The sequence below is a fragment of the Aptenodytes patagonicus genome, chromosome 4 (assembly GCF_965638725.1).
Source record: "Aptenodytes patagonicus chromosome 4, bAptPat1.pri.cur, whole genome shotgun sequence".
Taxonomy (NCBI): Eukaryota; Metazoa; Chordata; class Aves; order Sphenisciformes; family Spheniscidae; genus Aptenodytes; species Aptenodytes patagonicus.
This window is the reverse complement of record NC_134952.1, coordinates 59,261,402-59,282,711: the sequence shown is the minus strand read 5'-3', so window position 1 is coordinate 59,282,711 and position 21,310 is coordinate 59,261,402. Positions and strand designations below refer to the sequence as shown.

At 43.6% G+C, this 21,310-nt stretch overlaps 1 protein-coding gene across 1 annotated transcript in view; it reads left to right on the top strand.

The window, feature by feature from the left end:
• The first annotated feature begins 11,463 nt into the window (after nucleotides 1-11,463).
• Nucleotides 11,464-21,310, top strand: part of DKK2 (dickkopf Wnt signaling pathway inhibitor 2) — a 43,270-nt gene continuing 33,423 nt past the window's right edge. Inside the window, exon 1 of the mRNA XM_076336863.1 lies at nucleotides 11,464-11,805. Within this exon, the coding sequence (XP_076192978.1) occupies nucleotides 11,548-11,805 (258 nt within the window). The 5' untranslated portion in view covers nucleotides 11,464-11,547. The remainder of the gene's footprint in view (nucleotides 11,806-21,310) is intronic.

Sequence of the window (21,310 nt, the reverse complement as noted above, 5' to 3'; positions counted from 1 at the left end):
TAGATGCTCCCTGGGGTATTTGTGTTTTGAGCAGTGAAGCAAGCTCCCTTCTCTCTATCACACTGGCTGCACACCAAAGAGAATAGGCTCCCCTTCCTTCCCCTTCTGATCATTTTTGTCGTCGTCTTATGCGGAGAGAAAAATGGGGAAACGACTGCAACCAGGGAACAGAGTGTAAACACACATGCACAAGAGGAAAACCGCAACACGTTGTTCTTACCTGTAACTGTTGAGCTTCACAGTTGCTCTCCATCACCTGTGCAAGTAGCCAGGAACGCAGCCTGCATAGTTCATTGAATGGCTATCCTAATTTTACCCTTCTTCAAAGATTTAAGGGGGGGAAAAAAAGTCCCCTAACTCTGGATTTTGCTGCTACTTTATTTAGCAGCCATATATCGACAGTCTTTAAAACAATATGGATTGAACCTCTTTTTTTCTATCCACTTTCAATCTATCACAGATAGAGCAAAGAGATGGGGTATCTTCAGTGCTAGCTTTTGAGGTTCTTTTTCTCTGCTATGCAAGAGTGGGATACTAATTTGTTCTTTTCCCACTTTTGTGAAAATTGCATATGGAATGTTATTTTTCTTCTTTCAGAACAAACATCATGTCCCCTGCAAAGCACACTTTTGTAGGTGGTCAGAAAGCAGTCATTAAGTTGGCTTTTCAATGGAAAAACTGTTTCAATGGAAACAAATCAGAATTTAAAAAAATCCCAGAAATTATATCCATTTGCAAAACAAAATGTTGCAATTTTTTTTCCAAATTACTTTTTATTTAGACATTTACTTTATTTATATATTGCCAATTATTGCAAGCATATTGGAATGAAAGGAGTAAGTTGATCAGGAATGATATTTAAAACATTATTTCATTAAGAAGAGAAGTGAGATGTCCCTTATTTTGGGCAATTATTTATGAAGTCTACTTTTTTTTTAGAACACAACCCAATTGGAGAGGCAACTTGTAAGTGATCAATACCAGATTCTTATTTTATCAAATGCAGTTGTATTAGCCTGTTAGTAGGACAGATTTCGACTCTAACGAACTAACCATTCAGCATAAATTCTTATATTGCAGATAAGGAATTTTTGCCATGTCATATTATCTCCTGATTCTACCACAATATACTTGCGCTAAAAAAACCTTCATGGGGGTTTATGTTCTGGAAGACTTCTCTCTTTATCTTTTAGTTGTTTTCTTAAATAAAGATGGGGAGTAAAATTGAGCAATCACACAGTGAAGGAAGCAACCTCCCTAACTCCCTTTTTTGCAAAGCAGAGGCTCTACTCTTTCTCTGAAAGTGGGATATTTATTACGGCCTGTAGATACACTATCCTAGCTCCAAAAACATTTGTTTAAGGTAGGTTTGCAAGCCAAAGCAAATGATTGAAAATATTTTTACATTTGCTGTTTTATACAGTCTTCAGATGCGACTGCATTTATCAGAAAACACGAGATAAATGTAATAAACAGCAATCAGCTTTTTCAGTACTTATTATAGCTAAGGTTGCACAATGGTTTCCATTCTAACTCCCTTTTCAGCCTCGTAATTTTCTGCTGCTTTCATTCCTGAGAAAGGAATTTTCCTTACGGTTATTTTTCTTTGGAAAGTTTGAGTAATTGGGCTCCAATATTGCCAAGAATATTGCGAAGAAAATGGGTGTATGTAGACTTGCTAATTATAAGTATTTTTATTGTTTTAACAACTCTTCAACATATGCGGCTGGGGGAGGGAGGCTGAAGTTTCAGCTATTTCCATATCAAGCCAGCCGACTTTCTGGGCTACCGCGAATTCATGTTTTGGTTTGTGCGTTATGATCCTCTGGAAAACCACGTGCTGTGCATACACAGCGTAGCTCGCATACGTCTTCCTTGCGGCACTTGGTGCTGGGGAGCACTCTGGTGGGGCCAGCAGCAGTCCTGCACATGGACACGGGAGGAGGACAAGAAAATACCTCCTTGACCATTGCTGCTCCTCTCGCTCTGCATGTGTGGCTGGCTCCCGTCTGCTCCCATCAGGGAGACGAGGGGGGTTAACTTGTGGCTTCCCGGGCATGAGATCCGCACCTTTGCTGCATTTTGCTGAAACCTTTCCTTTTGGAAAGTACTTCTTTCTCTGATTAAAGCTGAAACGTATACCGCTTTGGGAGCGTGGTCAAGCCGAGTTCAGTTCAGTGATACAGTGAAGATGTTTTGGAGAAAATAACAAAGTGACTTAAAACAATTTCAGTTGACTGGTTATTAGGTTTGGCTTTTGAAGCAACATTTGTCAATGGTTATTAATTTTGGTGGGCTGGGAGTTTCCCTTTGCTTTCGTCACCCTCCCAAGAAATCAGTGATTCCCACTCCGAAGGGTTAATGGTTGTCAGAGGGGCTGATTCAAATCCTGAACTGTGAGCTACCAAGCCAGTCACAGCACACTGTGTCGTTAATTAACTGTGACACCATCCTGGACTGTTTTAATCAGTAAAAGGAATTATTTATGAGGAATAACAGTAACATTCAGTACTCATCTTTTTGAAAAAAAATCAGCAGGAGAAAAATCATAAATATGGATTTCAAAACAGTTTTATTGCATCATTTGCCTTCCTGCTCATGAGGAGCATGGCATTAGGAATTAAACCAAAATACAAAAATCAAAGGATGTGATATTTCTTCTGTTTCTGTGGCCGGGGTTGCACGCTGTGAGCCTGCCTCTCTCTGTGCTGCGGTCGTGCCTCCTGCTCCGGCTGCAGCCGGGGCCGCCCGTCGCGGCTCAGCCGGGCCAGGCAGCAATTACACCAGCAGCTGCGCCTGCTGACAGTTTTGGGGAGAGGGTAACCTTTAGAGGGAGAGGTGACCTGGGACCTCTTGATGTGGCCTGGCTAGGCAGGCGTGACGTCAGCACGTGGATGCTTTGCAGCCGGCGTCAAACCCCTGCCAGGGGTTGCTTGTGGCGGCAGCCCAGCGAGCGCTGCGCTGGCTTGCTCTAATTGCTGGGTACGCCGGCAGTCCTGAGCAGCGATGCCACACTGCTGCTGCCAGCACCTCGCTATGCCATCCCCGCGCTGTGCTGACAGCGTGTCCCGCAGCACAGAGTAGGATGAAGGCTGAGGAGGAGGAGAAAGAGCTTTACCCGCCTGGCAGCCTGTCCCAGCGGCTGCAGAAGGGACTCCCTGGCACTTTTGGGTCACAGGGGTAGGGCTGCAGCTTTCACATGTCCTCTATCAAGAGGGATAGAAGAGGAGGAACGGGCCAGCTCTTGGGGCAGCGGTCACACCTATGGACTTCAATGTTGGTAGAAACATGGCATAAGCTCTAATGAGTGGTTCCCCTGATGCTAATATGGAAATATTACCTGTGGAGAAGAGTTTTGTGGTGGCCATAGACTGTGTTAGTGTGGATTTCTGGAGCTGACACGCACCTGTCATGCTTTTGGGTATCGCACGCCCCAACCTGTCCTCTGGGTGCTTTGCTGGGGCCACAGTACCAGGACACGAAGCATTTGGTGGAAATGCTGGAGTGAGGGGATCCCCTTGCCTTTTGTCCCCGTCCTACAACCAGTGCCTGCACTCTCTTGCCCCTGTACTGCCATGCAAAGCCTTCTCTGTGTGTGTGTGGGAAATTGGTTGAGGGGGTTTGGTTGTGAGCTGAATACAAAAATGGTGAAAAAAGAAAGAAACAAACGCAAAATGCGTCCCCATAGAGAGCTGGAGGACAGAGGGGAGGAAGGAACTCCTTAAATGTGCTTTTTTAAAAGAAAATATTGTATTGTTGAGCTGCAGCCTTAGCAAAACTAGGTATTGCTCGACGGTCCTGATTGAATTTTTTAGTCAGAAGTTAAATAAAAGACAGAGTAGGCCCCAGGGACAGTGCTAAGGGAGATTTGGCCATATCCAAGTTGTGAGAGTTGCTGCAAGGGGCAATGGAAATTCAGTGCAGCTGGTGAACTTAAAAAATAATAACAAAAACAATACACCTCTGTGTTATAGAATGTCTTTCATACAACAAGTATCCCAAAATGCTTTATATAGAATTAAAAACAGATTTAATTTGAAGAACAGGTAATTTTGTTTATTTAAGGGAAAGAAAAACATAGGACATTAGACTGAACTAAAGCTGGTATAAATCAAAAATGGTTCAAATGAAGTCGAGTGGTTTAAAATATAGATGTTGTGAAATACACAGGATTATAATCTGGCCCTAATATTTTGCATTTACAGTATGTAATTTTGGCCCTTTGGAGGAAGTCAGGTTAAGGATCTCCCCATTTTCATTGTATTTCCTTTTTGTTCTTAAATTGAACGTATTAATTTCTTGCGTTCCTTTATTTCTTGCTTTTGTCTTGATTTCTGCTAGACTCTGGCTTTTCCAAACATTTCCTCTTTAAAAAAGTTTCAGAGACAAAAGGGAAAAAAAAGGCAAGAGAAAAAAAGGTTACTCTTCCATGCCATTCCTGCCCCCATAAAATCCCCTCTCCTCCAAGAAAAATGAAAAAATGGCTACAATGAATCTAATGGAACACCCTGGCAAAGAATATAAGGGGGGGAGTTCATACGGAAAAATAAAGAAATAGTAGAAAAGCCATTAAACCGTTGATTTTTTTAAATGAAAATACTAAGAAATTGAAATTTTTTTTTGCCATTTTTTATTTTGGCAAGGATAAGTAGTGTAACTGGAAAAATTCTACAAAAACCTTTATTTAAGGCCACTCAATTTTTTTCATTAAATTTATAAACAGGTGTAATTAAAAGAAACACCAAAGCATTTATAAAACAGAAATATGTTTGGAACATTTAAACCTCCAACATTTATTCAGGGTGTGAATGCTTGATTTAGAAGTAAATACAAGCTTTACTCTGTTCTGTGTCTCCTCTTTATGGGTGCAAAAAAGATAAAAGGAAAGCCTACATTTCATAGAATCATAGAATCATTGAGGCTGGAAAAGACCTCTAAGATCATCGAGTCCAACCATTGACCCAACACCACCACCCATTAAACCATGTCCCTAAGTGCCTCATCTACACGTCTTTTAAATACCTCCAGGGATGGGGACTCAACCGCTTCCCTGGGCAGCCTGTTCCAATGCTTGACAACCCTTTCCGTGAAGAAATTTTTCCTCATGTCCAATCTAAGCCTCCCCTGGTGCAACTTGAGGCCATTTCCTCTCGTCCTATCGCTTGTTACTTGGGAGAAGAGACCGACACCCACCTCGCTACAACCTCCTTTCAGGTAGTTGTAGAGAGCGATGAGGTCTCCCCTCAGCCTCCTTTTCTCCAGGCTAAACAGTCCCAGTTCCCTCAGCCGCTCCTCATAAGACTTGTTCTCCAGACCCCTCACCAGCCTCGCCCTTCTCCGGACACGCTCCAGCACCTCGATGTCCTTCTTGTAGTGAGGGGCCCAAAACTGAACACAGTATTCGAGGTGCGGCCTCACCAGGGCCGAGTACAGGGGCACGATCACTTCCCTACTCCTGCTGGCCACACTATTTCTGATACAAGCCAGGATGCCATTGGCCTTCTTGGCCACCTGGGCACACTGCTGGCTCATGTTCAGCCGGCTGTCAACCAACACCCCCAGGTCCTTTCCCACCAGGCAGCTTTCCAGCCACTCTTCCCCAAGCCTGTAGCGCTGCATGGGGTTGTTGTGGCCGAAATGCAGGACCCGGCACTTGGCCTTGTTGAACCTCATACAGTTGGCCTGGGCCCATCGATCCAGCCTGTCCAGGTCCCTCTGCAGAGCCTTCCTACCCTCGAGCAGATCAACACTCCCACCCAACTTGGTGTCGTCTGCAAACATGCCCTCATCCAGATCATCGATAAAGATATTGAACAAGACCGGCCCCAAAACTGAGCCCTGGGGAACACCGCTCGTGACCGGCCGCCAACTGGATTGAACTCCATTCACCACAACTCTCTGGGCCCGGCCGTCCAGCCAGTTTTTGACCCAGCGCAGAGTACACCTGTCTAAGCCGTGAGCCACCAGCTTCTCTAGGAGAATGCTGTGGGAGACGGTGTCAAAGGCCTTACTGAAGTCCAGGTAGACCACACCATTTCTCACACAAAGCACGCTAATTTAGACCTAGAGAGATACAAATGCATATTTCTGTGTTGAAATGTATATATTTTAAACATCAAATGAGAACTGAGTACTTGTGGCTCACTGATGTAGTTCTCAGTGTTTGCAGCTGGAGGTCTCAGTGGTGTTCAATGAACATTTGCCCTCTTGACTGGCATGCCCCACGTGCGTGGGTTGCAATCAGCACAGCCTCTCCTTCTGCCTACTGGAAATCTGCAGGAGGAATTAGCAGTTAAAGGTGAGCATGGGCGTCTTCAAATAGTCTGCCTCCCAAGTTAGGGCATTAAGTGCCACCTCAGAAGGATCCCAGGAAGATTCGTGGTTATGTACGCAATGGTCAAGGAGCAGGTTTGGTCTCTGCAGTATGGTACTTAGATTTCTAGCGACCGTCCCGTGTGTATGCATTTGCCACTGACTGTGGTTTTCAGGGCAATGCTTCTTACGTTATTCTGCACTGTTAGCTGTAAAATGTTGTTTTGAGCAAAAGACTATTGCTCTGAAATATTTGCCTAACCACACACACACACAAAGTGTGGGGGCCTTAGCTTCTCCCAACTAGGCATCCAAACTTAGTGGTAAACTCTCTTTCTGCCTGATCTGCAGTAGTGTGACAGCTTCTGCTTACTGTACTTCATGCACTTAACAACCACTGGTTTTTGTAGCTGGTTCCTCTGGTAGACCGACCTCTCCCCGCACCCCCCATGGCACTTAAGAGTTTCAGAAGTTCTTGGTGTCTCTCAAAACCGAGGTTGTAGTGGCTCAGTCCTAAATCTGAAAAATGGAGATGCTTCTTGGTATTTTTGCCTCCATACCATCTTATTTGAGTAGATACTGTGAAATAAACCTGTGTCTTTAAAGGACATAAGAGCTGCTGCAATGACAAGCGTAGGAAATCCATAACTAGGTTTGGAAGTCTGTGTTTGACCAGCCCCCAAAGGCATGGGCTTGAATGCTGGTTAAAAGTGAAAAAAACCCAAAATAGCAAATAGCTTGTTTCTTTGCAAGTATTATCTGTCTGCACAAGAACTGTTGTAGCAAACCAAGATCTTGTAGTTACCTTCATGCTTTTGTTAAGAAGGAAAAAAAAAGTTCCCCCCCAACACAGGTTTAGTGTCCTATCCATCTACATCTGATTGCTCTGGTCTCGAGCAGCGTGTTGGTCTGGCAGCAGTTGCCCTACAGTGAAGTGGGTTGTTGCTTCCTCTGGAGGGAACCATCTGTCAGAGTAGCAAAGCAAAACCTGTTTCTATTTCCTCAGAGATTCTGCAGACTATCTTCCCTTCAGAGTAGGGAGTTACAAGACAGGTCTTGTCCTGTTGGGAAGATACCCACTTCCATGCCCACTAAATTTAAATTAATGTCTGGAAACTTAGTTGAATCCAGCTGATTGATTACCTTCATACTTAGCCGAATCCAGTCTGATTTGAAAAAATTAGTTTGGGCACCTGTTCTTAAATATCTGAAAAGCTTTGAGCATTCCTCCCTAGTTTTCTTCAAATTTCTGGAGGTTATGAATATACAGGGACTTTGTTATTTACTTCAAAGGACTTGGAATGTGGCTTGCTTTTTACATTTATTAATTTAAGTAATAATTTTAATAAGATATTTAGATATATATTTAATTAATTTAGACAGAGTCTGGTTCTTTAGGTGCTGTGTGCCTCTTCTTTAATACCACACATGTCCATTTATTTCAAGGAGAGCTGAATGATACTCGCATGAGGTCATCATATTGTGTTTTTTATTGTCATGGATTCTCTTTGTGTGCCTACAAAATAAATCAGTTTATTTTGTTCTTTTTGTAATCCTCCCTTATTCGAAGCAACTCTGGTGGAGAATACTCCACCAATGACTTATAAATTTCTGTTCCTTCCTGTGTAAGAGAAACACAGGTGGATATTGTGTTTTTTTACAAAGAGTATCTGTCGCAGCCGAATACTAACACAATATGCCGTCTTATAGCTCTCAGTGAAGCAAAAGACAAATGGGTGGAGGTATTTCTTGAGTGCACACAAGAGAGAACATCCAGAAAAGTTATAATTTGAGGGGGGTTGCTATTGCTGTCACCAAAGTTAACAACCAAGTCAGTTAATAGATTCAGAGCCCAGTTAAGTATATGATAAATTCTGAGTTGTATAAAGCATTTTGGAGAAAGGGGCTGTTTGAAATGTGAATTAACACAGCCTCCCATATATTTTGATCAGTAGTCCAGACCCATCTATAATTTTATCAACTGTCTTAGGAATGAGAAAATGACATTTTGCTTGTCCAATTTTTTGTGGTTATCTTGCAAAACCTGCTGACTTGATATTTTCACAAATTTGGTACCATCCATGAAGCAGGACAGATCAGGGCTAAGGCTCCGTGGTGGCATATATGGAGAATACCAGGAAGAGAGATGTGAATTTTAACTTAAGTGTTCTCTGCAGTGTATTTATCCCCAGCAAGAAAACAAAATGTGACTAGGGCAGTCCATGGAAGAGGAAGAGGAAGCGCAGGATTGACTTGTTATGAGAAATCAGGGAGCTGTTACCAGTTTGTTTCTCCATCTCAGCTTGATCCTGCATGGATGGGTGGACGTCAGCACTCCTGTGTTTGTGTGTGAGGCTGCCTATGCATGGGTGTATATCCACTGCATATGTACGTCTGAGCGGATTGCGTGTTTCTCTCTGGCTGTGATTTTACCCATTTTGTGTGTGTGTGGTGTTTATATGGCTCTCTGCCAACTTCCTACGAAATTATCTGTCAGAGCTTTTCCTGTGGCCCTGATAGCTGTTTGCTTTCGGGTTTGGGAGGGGTGAAACGCCAGGAGGGCGGGGTGTCCAAAACAATCAAAAAGGACTGGCTTTTATCTGTTTCTTGTGAAATTGCAGATTGCTTTCTGATCTTTTAGAAACATTTCCTTACAAATGTCTTCAGGATTTAGCAGGGATGAGACAGAAATGTAATTTTAATTTATTTAAGGCTGCATAAAGATGGAAAAAGGAAATGCTGTGAAGAAGGCAAACGCTGTTTTTTTGGGTTTTGGTTTTTTTTTCCTGAACCGAATTTTCTGGAATCGAGTGCTAATAAAACTGCTTCCAACTTCAAAACCAGTAAACGTGAGCTCATCTGAAGCCCAAGTCAGAGCAAATGCCATGCTCTGTAGAACAGTTTAAAATCCAGTCTTGGGGGTTGATATGTCATTTCAGTTGTTACTTTTACAAAAAAAACCCCTTCCCGGTGAGATGGGATTAAATCCTCCCGAACAATTCTGAGGTTTGAGCTGTGGAAAAAGATTTAAGTTGATCTACTCTTTACAAGGTACTCTGTTTAATACAATACAATCCCTAACATTAGGACACACTGCTAGCAGTCACGTGTCGATAGAGAGACAATATTTAAAAAAACTTACCCAAAGTGGTGTAGTTCACGGAGTATTACCTGCAGAGAGCTCCTATGCCCCAGGAGGGCTTCTGCTCACTGGGAGCAGGAGCACTGGGGGCCAAAACAGTGCCCCGCTCCTCCCTGGTATTTCTTGCCTTAGCAACTTCCTTTTTCACAGCTGTTAATTTAGAAGAAATGAAATTTCAGGTGTGCACTACTTCTTCACCCCTTCTGCCGTGTAAAGAGGTAGAGTAACTGGAAAGGATTGATCAGTTAGAGGAGGGACAGACCCCTCAGGAGAAGGGAAAACATGAAAATTCTGTGTACTGTTCCCAGACATGGTAGTGTTTGTACATCAACATGTGGGACAGCAAGAGGGCTGCTCCTCTCACCCTCTTGTGTTCCCTCCACCCCACTTTCACACGTCCGTGGGAAAGACAAGGGCTTGTAGCAGCTCCACCGTAGTGCCCCGTGGGGATGTTCTCTGCACTAAATCTTTTGCAGGTAACAGAGAAAAGAGAAGAGCTGGTTTTACCCCAGTTCTGCTAATTTTGCACTCTGTGTCCCTGTTTACCTTCCTTTTTCTGAAACCCAGTGGTTTTGGTGCTGCAGCAGGGAGATGCAAGTGCCTTGGAGCGTGTGGGTGTAGTTAGTAGCACCTGGATGTTTCACAGCAATCGGATGTGTGCTCATGCCAAGGAAATTGAGAAGATGAATACCAAATAAGTCTCTCGGGCTGCTAGTGGCACTGAGGAAGTGTCACATTTAGGCATAGTACAGTGCACCGTTAGTGGCTGGACATGCTCTGTACCTAGGCAGTGGACTTTGGAGGCTCAGGCGTAAGATTTGGCAGGATTTGCGTGCCAGCCCCGTATTTTCACAGCACTGCAGGGCTAACGTGCTTTGCGCTGCCGAGCATTTCGGGGAGCTGGAGCACCTCGACACATGCTTGAGTTTGGCAGCGCACTTCGGGGAGCCCGTGCGGGAAGCCTGCCGGCACCCGTCCCCTTCGGCGAGACTTAACCTCCACCTCCGGGCTGGACACCGGAGCGGCAGCGCGGTGCAGCCGGGAGCGTGGCACGCGTGTCCGGGGCTGTGCGTGGCCGTGCGCCCCCGGCAGACCCCGGCCGGACAGAGGGGGTCCCCGCCAGGCTGGGGAGAGAGCTGCCTCCGGAAAGGTGGGAGCTGGCGGGGTGGGGGGTGAGGGGGGACACGGACGGAGGGGGCGAGAGTCGCTGCGCGGCGCGTCCCTCCGCTGGGCTGGGGACGGGGGAAGGGACACCCGCTGCCGGCGGCTATAAAAATAAGGGGGGCAGCGAGAGGCCGCCGGAGACCCCCGAGTGCGAGGAGGAGCCGCGCAGGAAGCCCGCCGGGGGGTCTGCCCCTCTGCCCGTGTGCCGGCGCTCCCGTCGCGGGTGGGGGCCAGCCGCGGGGCTCCCCCTGCCCTGCCCGCCCCGCCGCCGGATGCCCAGAGCCCCTCGCCCCGCACCGGCCGGGCTGGAGGAGGAGGAGGAGGAGGAGACCGGGCGCTTTCACTCCTGCTGGCTGCAGAGGCTGAGGCAAAAGACAGAAAAAGGAGGAGGGGAATAAAAAGTAAAGAGACGGAGAGAGAGAGTGAAAGAAAACTAAGCCCAGCTTTTGCCGGTGCTGCTTGGATTGGATCTGGTTTGAGTTTCCTCTCTGCTGGCTTGTGCAGCAAGAGAGGAGGAGTGGGGGGAAGCAACTCACTCGCTCTTCCTCTGAAGCTTAAGCAAACGTGCTGGTGACTGCACTGGTGGGGAGCTGCCCTGGGTGCAGTTGCCTCGTAGCTTTGCTCTCAGTTACTAAAGAATTGCCTGGACTTCTCGAGGACCTGGAGGAAACAGCCATCACTTCACAGACCCGATAGTTGCGCAGTGCCTATAGACTTGACATGTTCTTTACCTAGGGGATTCTTTTTTTTATTATTTTTCTCCCGTGTCTCTCAGAACAGCAGTTCCTTGAGTGTGTGGCATTGAAATCCATTGCTTTGTTAACAACTTTGGGAGATATTTTTAAAAACTTTTTTTTCCTCTCTTTTGTTTTCTTTGCCTTAAAAAAAAAAAGGAAAAAAAAAAGATAGTCCTTTTGGGGGGAGGGGAGATGATCGTGCTGATGTGGAATAAGTGCTCCTGCTGTCTCCTCTTACTAGCCGCGGTCCTGATCGTGGAGAGCTCCCAGCTAGACAGCTCCAGCTCCAAGGTGAACTCCATCAAGTCCACCCTGATGGGGGAGGCTCCAACTCAGGCAACCAACAGATCTGCAGGCATCCACCAGGGACTGACGCTTGCTAGCAGTAAGAAGGGCAAAATGCTAGAGCAGATGGGAAAACCTCCCAAGCACTATCACCGGCAAGGAGAGGTAGGACATCGCTTCACTGCTTGAGTGTCTGTCCGTCTGCGTGCTATATGCAAATAATCGCTAGTCCTCCCCTCGCATTGTTTTCAAAGCTTTACTGTGTTAAATTAATTAATTTACTTCATCGGGGTTGTCTGGGATAATATAATCTCATAACTGGTGTTAAGAACTGTGCAAGTGGGAGTTGGAAGGTTTTAAACCTTTCATTTTTCTCTGTAGGATTAGTAACTGATGGAAGAAAGAGTAATCTAAAAAAATATCCTCAGCATTTCTTTGTTTGACTCTTTCAAAAGGCTGCTAGAAGTAAAGGAAGAAATTTCTTGTTAACTCTCAGACGCTAAATGAAATGAATTTGAATAGGTGAGGAAAATTTGAGCATGAACTGAAAACTGTGTTTACAGTGGTGAAACAAACTTGGTTTTAAAAAAATCATACCTAGCAAGTTGATCTCTGATGTCTTTCTCCATGGTGAGAATAAAAAAGCATGCTGTGCCGATAGTATAGTTTAAGGCACATTCATTTGCTCAATATGACAGAAAATAAATTCTAGGTTTCTTGTCCAGAATACGTTCCAGTGGTTGTGGAAGTTTTGTTTGGTTATGAGCAGTTGAGATAAGCAGGGAGTAACAGCCCTGAATATGAAGTTTGAGTGTAAGGAAGAAAGAAAAGGTTATGGAAACTTTATGAAAAAAAGCCCCTGACTTGCTTATGCAGTCTTCTTTCCTGTCTGCCCTGCTTGGAAGCTTGAAAGTCTGATAGAAAATTTTCTTCATTCGGCTACCTTTGTGGTAAACTATAAAGCAGCATTTTAAGCCATCAGTCCTCTACTTCCCTATCAAGTCTCAACTTGGATGGTATGAATGTTGCGCATTGTGGTGTGGAGGAGGTAGACTTCTTCAGAAAACATAGATTTTATTCTATTGGTTATTATTAGTACCTCTAAATACAGCTGCTTTTTATAAGCAACAAACAGTGTAGCAGCAAGGGAGCTGCCAACATTCAGCACTGAAAAGGCAAAATACTCAATGCCTGAAGGGTCTGTATCTTGCCTACATTTTCCTTAAAGCAGCAGCAAAGCTGCAAATTCAAGCAATCCACTGAATTTGCTGAAGTGTTTCACATCAGCTGCCTAATAATTGAATGTTATCATTTGGGTTTGTGTGCAGGCATAACAACAGTGGTGGTAGTTTTGGTTTTTGCGTGTGAGAAATTTGTTTTTAAACTCCTCCAAGCTTTCTTTCCCTAGCCACTCAATTGTTTTATAATTTACCCAGAATTTGGTCACCTCTCCTTACCTCTGAGCAAAGTTTAGTAACAGATGCTGTGCTGAAGTTTCATGTTACTAAAGTGCTGCGCTCTTCCCTAGTGCACACTGTAATAATTACTATGTTAAATCACCTTGAGGAAATACAGGAGCATGATATGCTTTCTTGTATGTTCTCCTTGGGTTTTCTTTTGTTTTCTGTGTATTCACAAAAAAGTCCATGGATAGGACCTATTTTCCCACTGAGTGTTATCTCAGTCTCATGAGTTTCAGTGCAGGTACTTGTGGGGCTGCGCTGTACAGCCCCAAACACGATGTATAATTTTTTCCTTTTGAGGAAGTCTTGCCACCTTTCCCAAAGTACAACATCCTTAGCACTTCAACGTGTATTCAGCGCAATGTTGAGAATGATTGATTATAATTCACACAGTTCCTGGAAAACAAGTTGCACTGCCCACCGGTTGCATTTGCAAGATTTGTCCCTTACTTGCCAGCCTGGATTGTTTGCTGGGGACTTCCAGTTACTGGCATGAACTCACAAGGTACACTTCACGTCAGAGACAACACCGTAAGTATCTGTAATGGTAGAAGAGGTGGCACGCATGTTAAGACGTCCTGTTTGTAGCACAAGCAGAGACCCCTGGAGAATCAGTGACTTTGGCTCCCAGGGAGCAAAGCCTGATCACCCGTCAAGGGCTGTGGGTGCTGATTTCACCCTGTCTCCCTGGGACGCCGTCCCCGGCTCCTGCACAGTCTCACGCTGATGTAGTCCGTGAAAATTACTCAGATTTGCTACCAATAATTGTAGATGTTACTTTGGGCCATCTGCCTGAAGCAACACAATTAACACAGAATTGCAGTAAAAAGAAGAGAAGAAAAAAAGAAGGAAAAAAAGAAGTTGTTACTTCTGTGATAATGCTTTATTTTTGGCGATACTTCCAGTTGCAGGGTTGGTAAGCCGCTGCATTTTTTAACAGTGGTGTCACACATCTCAACCAATTAAGACATGATATTTTCATAATTTTTTTAAAGTACTCTCTTACTAGGTTAGTACTTGATCAGTTTAGATTATGGGACTTTGTGCTGAAGTTTTGCATATCATTTGCTAAAAGAACAGGCCTATGCTTTTCTTTCTAAAACAATCCGTTGCATTAGTGGAATTTATAATGTGCCAAAAGTAGCAGTACCTTTTATATCTTGGTAACATGAAATGGTGAGTTGAGCGTCTTGTTTACAAGTAGGAATTTGTTTTAGTAAGGACCAACGATATGCAGCTTAACAGAAAACTAATAAAATTTTGCTGTTGCAGTTGTGACAGCTCTGAGCTGTACGTTCAACTCTCTGCAGATACACATAGTGGAAGTCAGAGAGCTCTCACCAAAACTGATGAAAGGACCATCAGCCAGCAACCTATTTACTTATGCAGCTTGGTAGACTAATGCACTTTCAGAACATTTCTTTAATATGTTAATGTAACATTTTCAATTATGTTAATTCTCAGGACGAGGAGCAACTTGGGAGTCTTTAATCAGCACTAAATCAACGGATACAATAGTTCAGGGCTTATCTGGAGTGTTGATGTATTTCAGCTGGTAGTTACAGTGCTTCTGCCCAGAAAGGGAAGATCCCGCACTCCTTTGTCAGGCAAAGTTCCAGTTCAAATTAATGAAAATACTCACATGAGCAAAGCAAGCTGATCTGGCTTGCTGGAGGGACTGGCGGGGCAAATGTGGATTTTAGTTAGACTTACATTTTTATGTCTTTCTGAGGAATATTATTTATTTTGTGTTCTTATTCCCTTTACTGCCTTGGATCAGCAGAGAATGAGAAGCACTGACGTGCTAAATTGGTGAGATTTCACTGTCTTCACTGTTCTTCACTGTTACTCCTGTTTTCCCCTTTCTGCAAACTGTTAATGTTTTCCCAATTTCACAGAGAATCATAAAGTGTCTACAGCAGTTGCACAAGGGAAAGAAATGCTCAGAAATAGGACCGTACAGTGCATGTTAGACTACGTTACTTTTTGGGGGGTCAGTACTGTCTGCCATCAATTTCCTTTCAAAACTTGATTTAGAGAAATGGCTTCTAGGAACAGCTAACATCTCAGTACTGTAGCCTCTCTAGGAAATTGTTGTGGGCATATCATGTCTCTAAAGAAATACAATGTAGTGAATAGTCGTAAATGAAAGAGGCCAGATTAGCAACGATGGTGGATTAATTTTTCTGCTTGTTAGATACAGCTTCCACTGTGTTAGGGCAAGCTCTCCCGTGTGAGCACTCTTGCTCAGCTATAGGGATGCAACTTGAAAGGGAAAATCCCGTGTACTGTAGCTGTGATTGAAAGGCATAGCCGTTCCATAGATTCCTGGATGATGGCTCTGTAGCCTCTTTAATTCACTTCACTGTCTTTCTGACTTCTTGCCTCTGGGTTATAGTCCCCTCTCTCTCCCGAGGCTTGTCCCCTCTGTCAGTGCTGGGGTTTGCACTCCTTTGCACTCATCCGCCTTTAATGATCTGGTAGGCTGAGACCTACCAAATTTTATTTCCAGACGTTTTCCTTCTTTATAGGGCGCTATTATCTTCTGCCCTTTCCAAGTCCTGGCCAAAAGCCATTCTTTCAGCTCTTTTCCCCAGCAAGTCGTGTCTCTCATTCCCTTTGCTGCTGCGTTGGGTTTGTGCTTCCCGCTGGGACTATCCCTCCCACTTCCCCCACGTGCATGATGGGAGCAGCAGCAACGATGGGAAGAACTTGGACAGCCAAGAGAGGGGACCGGCACAACTGTGGGGCTGAATAAGAGATAATGAGGTCTGGAAAAAGGGAGAGAGGAGTGAGTGAAAAGCTGGGACAAGTTTTAACGCTTCAGAGGCACGATAGACCAATATTGGCTAAGCCTTTGTATTCCAAATGTACTCGGTTTAATTTTAAAAATGTATTTTTTTAAAACTCTATCACAGCTTGAGCTAAGAGGCTTGAGACCACAGAAGGCAAACCAAAAAGGCATTAATCCAAATGGCTAAGTTGACACTGATCTCATACCTATCAGCACATGGACATACATGTGTTTCTTGAAGAGGACATAGTTACCCACAAAGACTTGCTAGAAAATGCTTGGATGATGCTTTGTAGCAAGTAAAACAGCATGAGTTGTAGTAATTGACTGCAGTGCCCTGAGAATGTTACAGTAAAATGTACCAAAGACACCAAAAATGTAACCGCAATATCTTGAATAGCTAGCAACCAAGACAGTATAAATTATTTCTCCATGGGATTAAAAATAAATTAATTACAATACCTAGAAATTACATCCAGCAACAGCTGGATATTTTTTCTAAAAAAATAAATACAGAATTGCTAAATCTGCAGAGGTCACCAGAGTGACACACGCAGCCATTCTTTGCTCTTGCTGTTTGCTGTTAGGAATCTGGGAGACGTACTGGTTTACTGGCAGCAGTCTTGCTAAATAGCTGAGTGGCTTGTCTCTTGATTGCAAAAATGGGATGCAGAGTATTATCTCCTTCCTGGGTCATGCTTGGTGTCCCCTTCAATTTGTTATTATTATTTGACTTCTTAATATAGAGGAAAAGCTTCTATAAAGTGGCTTTACTACAACTATTTCCTATTAATGTTGCAACAATGCCTAGAAAACTTCCAGGACTCTGATGTGCTATCGAGTGTACAAATGCTTAGGAAGAGTTAGTTTCTGTCCGGAAAGTCTGTCAGAGTCTAAGGACAACACAAAAGATGATGAAGCTTGATTACATTTTGCCCTCAGAAAAATAAGTCTGATTAACTCATTATGTTTGATTAACTGATGCTTTGCAGATGCAAATACAGGACAAGTTTAATTTTGATTTTAATTATCTCAACACCGGATGTATCTTGCAAGCACTTCATATCTCATGGTTTGTCAGCTGAGCCTTTGGTCCTTTTACAGTTGTACTTACAATGCCTCACCCTGGAAACGTCGTTCAGGAGGAATTTAACTCTGCAAAGGAGGAGTCCCATGAAGCTCCTGCTTCTGTTTGTTTTTTGAGCATTGCTTTCCTCTTCAGGTTTTGTGTATCTGAGAATTTTTTTAAGCATATCCAAACAAGTTTTATATATATGTAAAAATGTTAATTTGGAGAACATCTTCAAAGCAGAGACCTTCCCTTCCTGCAAGGGCTTGCAGAAGTCCCTGCCAAGCTCATGCTACCCCCACATGCACACACTGGTTGTGGCTGGCAAGAGTCTGGGTGCAACGGGCCAGACCTGGAGCCAGCAGCCCCCACTTGGCCCATCGTTGGCACGTGGCTTGTCATTGTGTCCCGCCACGGTGCTGGGGAGCTTTGTGTCGGTGTCGGCACTGCGGTTGTTAGACATTTATGATAGATTTGGGGAGCTGACTTTTGTATGACACTACAGAAATGGGGAAGAAAACCAGAAGCTGCCTCTCTGCTTTTCCTGCATCGGTAAAACTCCAAGTGTATTTAGATTTTTTTTTTTTTTCTTTTTTGAGAACTGAGGATAATTCTTTGGAAATTGTTGTCTTTCAGTGCTGTGTTCTAGGCTGTGTTTCTGGTACCTTTAGGCTGAAACCAGCTTCTATGAGCTTCATATCCATGGATGTGAAAGGCCCATACAAAAGCCAAGAAGATCAGAAGGTTTGTTTTGTTACGTTTTAAAATTAATTTTGCCTGCAAAAGTCTTTATGTTCATTAGAGAACATGAACATTCATCTCTTCTTTTTTAATCAAGTATAGGGTGTGCAATGACCGTATGTGTCCCCAAACTGTCACTTTTCTTCAGTATTATTTTTCCCTTTTTGATTGAAGGGCAGATTATTTTAATGGAAAATTTCATTAACACAAAGCAATTTTCAGATTGCAATAAATGTGAAAATAGGTGAATTTGTGATACTTCCAAGCTCATTGCAGGATCTTTTGCTCTAGAATGAGCTACAGAAAGTAGTAGAGAGAGGGATGGTGTAAATGGATACACATGGTCATACTAAATGACCAAAGCACAGCAGTTTTCAAATAAAATAATGAGTTTTGTTCATCTTAGTTACCATTTTCTTGGGATTGGCCTTAAATCCATCTATGATTTATACATTTCTGTTCACACAAACGGAACTTGAGTTATGAAAATGAATGGCTATAAACACACAGTGGGAATGGGGGGTTCACTCATGTAGCAGCTATTTTGTTCTTACTAAAGGAAAGACTGGGGCAATGCTACAAAAAAGAAAAAAAAGGTTGAGAGTTGTTTTTTTTCCCCCTCAAAGCACAAAAGCACACGGTTCAGCCCCTTGGGACTTTCTTAAAGCTAAGCTTTGATATGATTGAATTTTCATATGCACAGTAATGAATCTTGGAGACACGCATGTTGCACATATGTAGTGCAAATGGCACTGGTTTAGCATTTTTAGCAGTAAGCGAAGGTGGACTGTTCTGCACATGCTCGGGAATGAGGTGTTGCTTCACTCTGCAAGCCCTCTGCCTCATTCTCTGTGCATCATGTAAGTGTGAACCAGGCTGTGCATGCTTTTAAAAGCATATTTATCGGTCCAGTGAATGAGAGGACAAGGTTCAGTTCTACGCGTTTTGGCAGCTTGCGTTGAGTGAAGCAGTGAATCGCTGTCAGTGTGATCTCTTCCCTGCAAGTCTGAAATGCGGAGATCTCTTAAAAGGAATTGCAAACAGAATACGTTTATGTTGCAGCAGGAAACTTTTACTCTTGGAATCTCATTCTTGACTAGAATGGCAGCAGGGAAAGTAATGCATCTGATGGGGGAAAAGCCCCTTATTTTACCTTTTGCACAGAGCAGGGTAGTTTCCAGAATTGTTTCTTTTGCTATGTGTTCCCACAGAAATGGTGTACCCCTTCTTGACAGCCTGCAAAGATCCTAAAGCTGGACATTTTGCTGTAAAACAAGGTCTCTGGAAGCGGGGGAGAGAACTGTATGTAAAACCACTAACAGAAATGCGAAATGCTAAGCCTAACTGATCTAGTTGGCCATTAACTTAGTTCAATTCATTTTCAGAAGTATCAGAAAGATTTAGACTGTGTCAAAAAAAAAAAAAAAAGGTGCTGACAGATGTGCTACTATCTTGTACTTAACCTTTCTGCTTTCATATGACTTTCTCTCCTCCTTTTAGTTTTTTTTTGTTTGTTTGTTTTTTTACAGCAAAACTCTAGTGTTTCATGAAGTACAGCCACGGTACTCTGGATGTCCAGTGTCAAGTATTCATGTCAACTCAAAAGAAACCATAGAAATCTAGGTCCTGTGTTTAATTGGGGCTTGGGTCCCATCTCAAATAGCTTAAGTTGTTTTCTGAAGTCACTACTGAAAATGGATTTTGGGCTTCCCAATGCTTCAAGTTCTAAGGAAGACTCCACCTGCCACCTGCTCTTACGGCTAGATTTTCTGGTGTGCCTGAGTGCTTTCCCTGATTTTCTTACCGTGGGTGTGTTCATGTTGACTATAACACAGAGGTGCTTTGGCTTATGCGGTCTCTGTTCAGGGTGAGTTTTTATAGAGCACGGGTTTAAAAGGAGAAAAACCTCTGTCCAATATGGCATAGAGCTGCAAGCAAGAGATGCTGTTAGGGAGCCTCGGGCTTGGCAGACAGTTTGTCTTTGCAGTGTGTCTTCAGTAGCAGCTGAGTGAAAAATGGCCAAATGAAGCTTCTGTTGCCCTGACCTGGCAGGGCTAGTACAGACTGCAGAACTTGCCATATTTCTTTGTTTCTTCTCTTTTGGCTTGAAAATGAGAGAGCAGAGCCTGCCTCCCATCCAGTTCATTGTGAATTTCCCGGGAGACTCAGGATCCTGTTTTCTGCCTTAAAAAAGAGAAGTTTGTGTTTCTCTGTATCTTGTGGGGCATTAGGTTGTCCAGGACACAGAAACTGAGCTGTGAGTCTGCTACTTCTCCTCTTTGGTAGGAGGAGCACTGGGTGGATACTTTCTTTTTCAAACATCATCTCCCCGTCATTCTTCAGGCGGGAGGGAAGGAGAGAGATGTCAAATGGCCATTTCTTCTTTTAGAGGTAGACAGGACAATGGCATTCCTTACCAAAGAAAGAGTTACAAATTGTGATTAAATAGTTAACGTGTAGCTTTCACGTAGAGAGAGACCATATGGTGAGTAACATGAAGGGATAATAATAATGAAGAAGCAGAAGGGAATAAAAAGCTGTCTACTCTCCTGTGTTTGCATCAGGGAACAGGGTGACCATTTGGCAGGCTAGAGAAGGTGGCATGGCTGGTGTGTTACCTGATGATAAATTCATGGCGTTTATGGAGATAAACAGCCTGGCATCATTAGTCTTCTCTTTGTGGGGGGATTATCTCATTAACTTCCTGGGATGATGGGAGCCACCAAGTATATGTGAAGACTGTTTCATGTATTTAGCATAGTCTGAAAGTTTTACCAGACTTGTCATTCTTAAATTTCAGTTTGTCATCCACTTGGGTAGTAATAATGATACCACCTGACCCACGTAACAAACCACATGCCACAGTGTGTGAGCTGAACACTATGGGGTCGCTCAGAGAGACTGGAAGTTGTTCTTCCAGACCCTCTCAGTTCCTGTTACTCCCAACAAAGCTAAATTTGCAATGCATATTATTCATAACCAAGTAGTTCGACCAGCTCCTGTGGTGGGGAGAGAGAGTGGTGTGGGTCAGAACTGAAGAATGGAAATCCTGGGAGCCGTGGAAGGACCGGGAAACCAGGAGGTTGCCATCCTCTCTCCACACCTTCTCCAGGGTGGAGCCAAGTGTTGATGCTGCCTCATGTGTCATCTTAGGGGTAATGAGGAAAACTGCCTATAAAAACTTAGGCTTAAAAGTCTACTTTACATTTTGGTGGAGGGGCTAAACTGCTTAGCTGCATAAAATGTTTTCGTAATTGTTTGAATAAATACAGGGGTTTTAAAATGCTCTTCAGGAATGCTTGTAAATTTCTGTGCTTGGTTTTGTCCCCATTGCTGTCTTCCAGACATCCCACTCCTCGCCAAGGAAATGGCTTTTTAACGAGAAGAATCCTCTGGAAATTACTTTCTGAGGGGGTCCTTGCCACAGCAGCTGCAACAAATTGCAACTGAACTTCAGTCCCAATTGTTTTTTATTGCTAAAAGGATAAGTGACCAAGTGAATACTTGTATTATAACTTCACGACAATTTATTAAGTATCAAATTGTAGTGTGTGGTGTTGTCTAACCAGGGAAATTGTGGAGGGAAATTTCTCTCAGACTTTG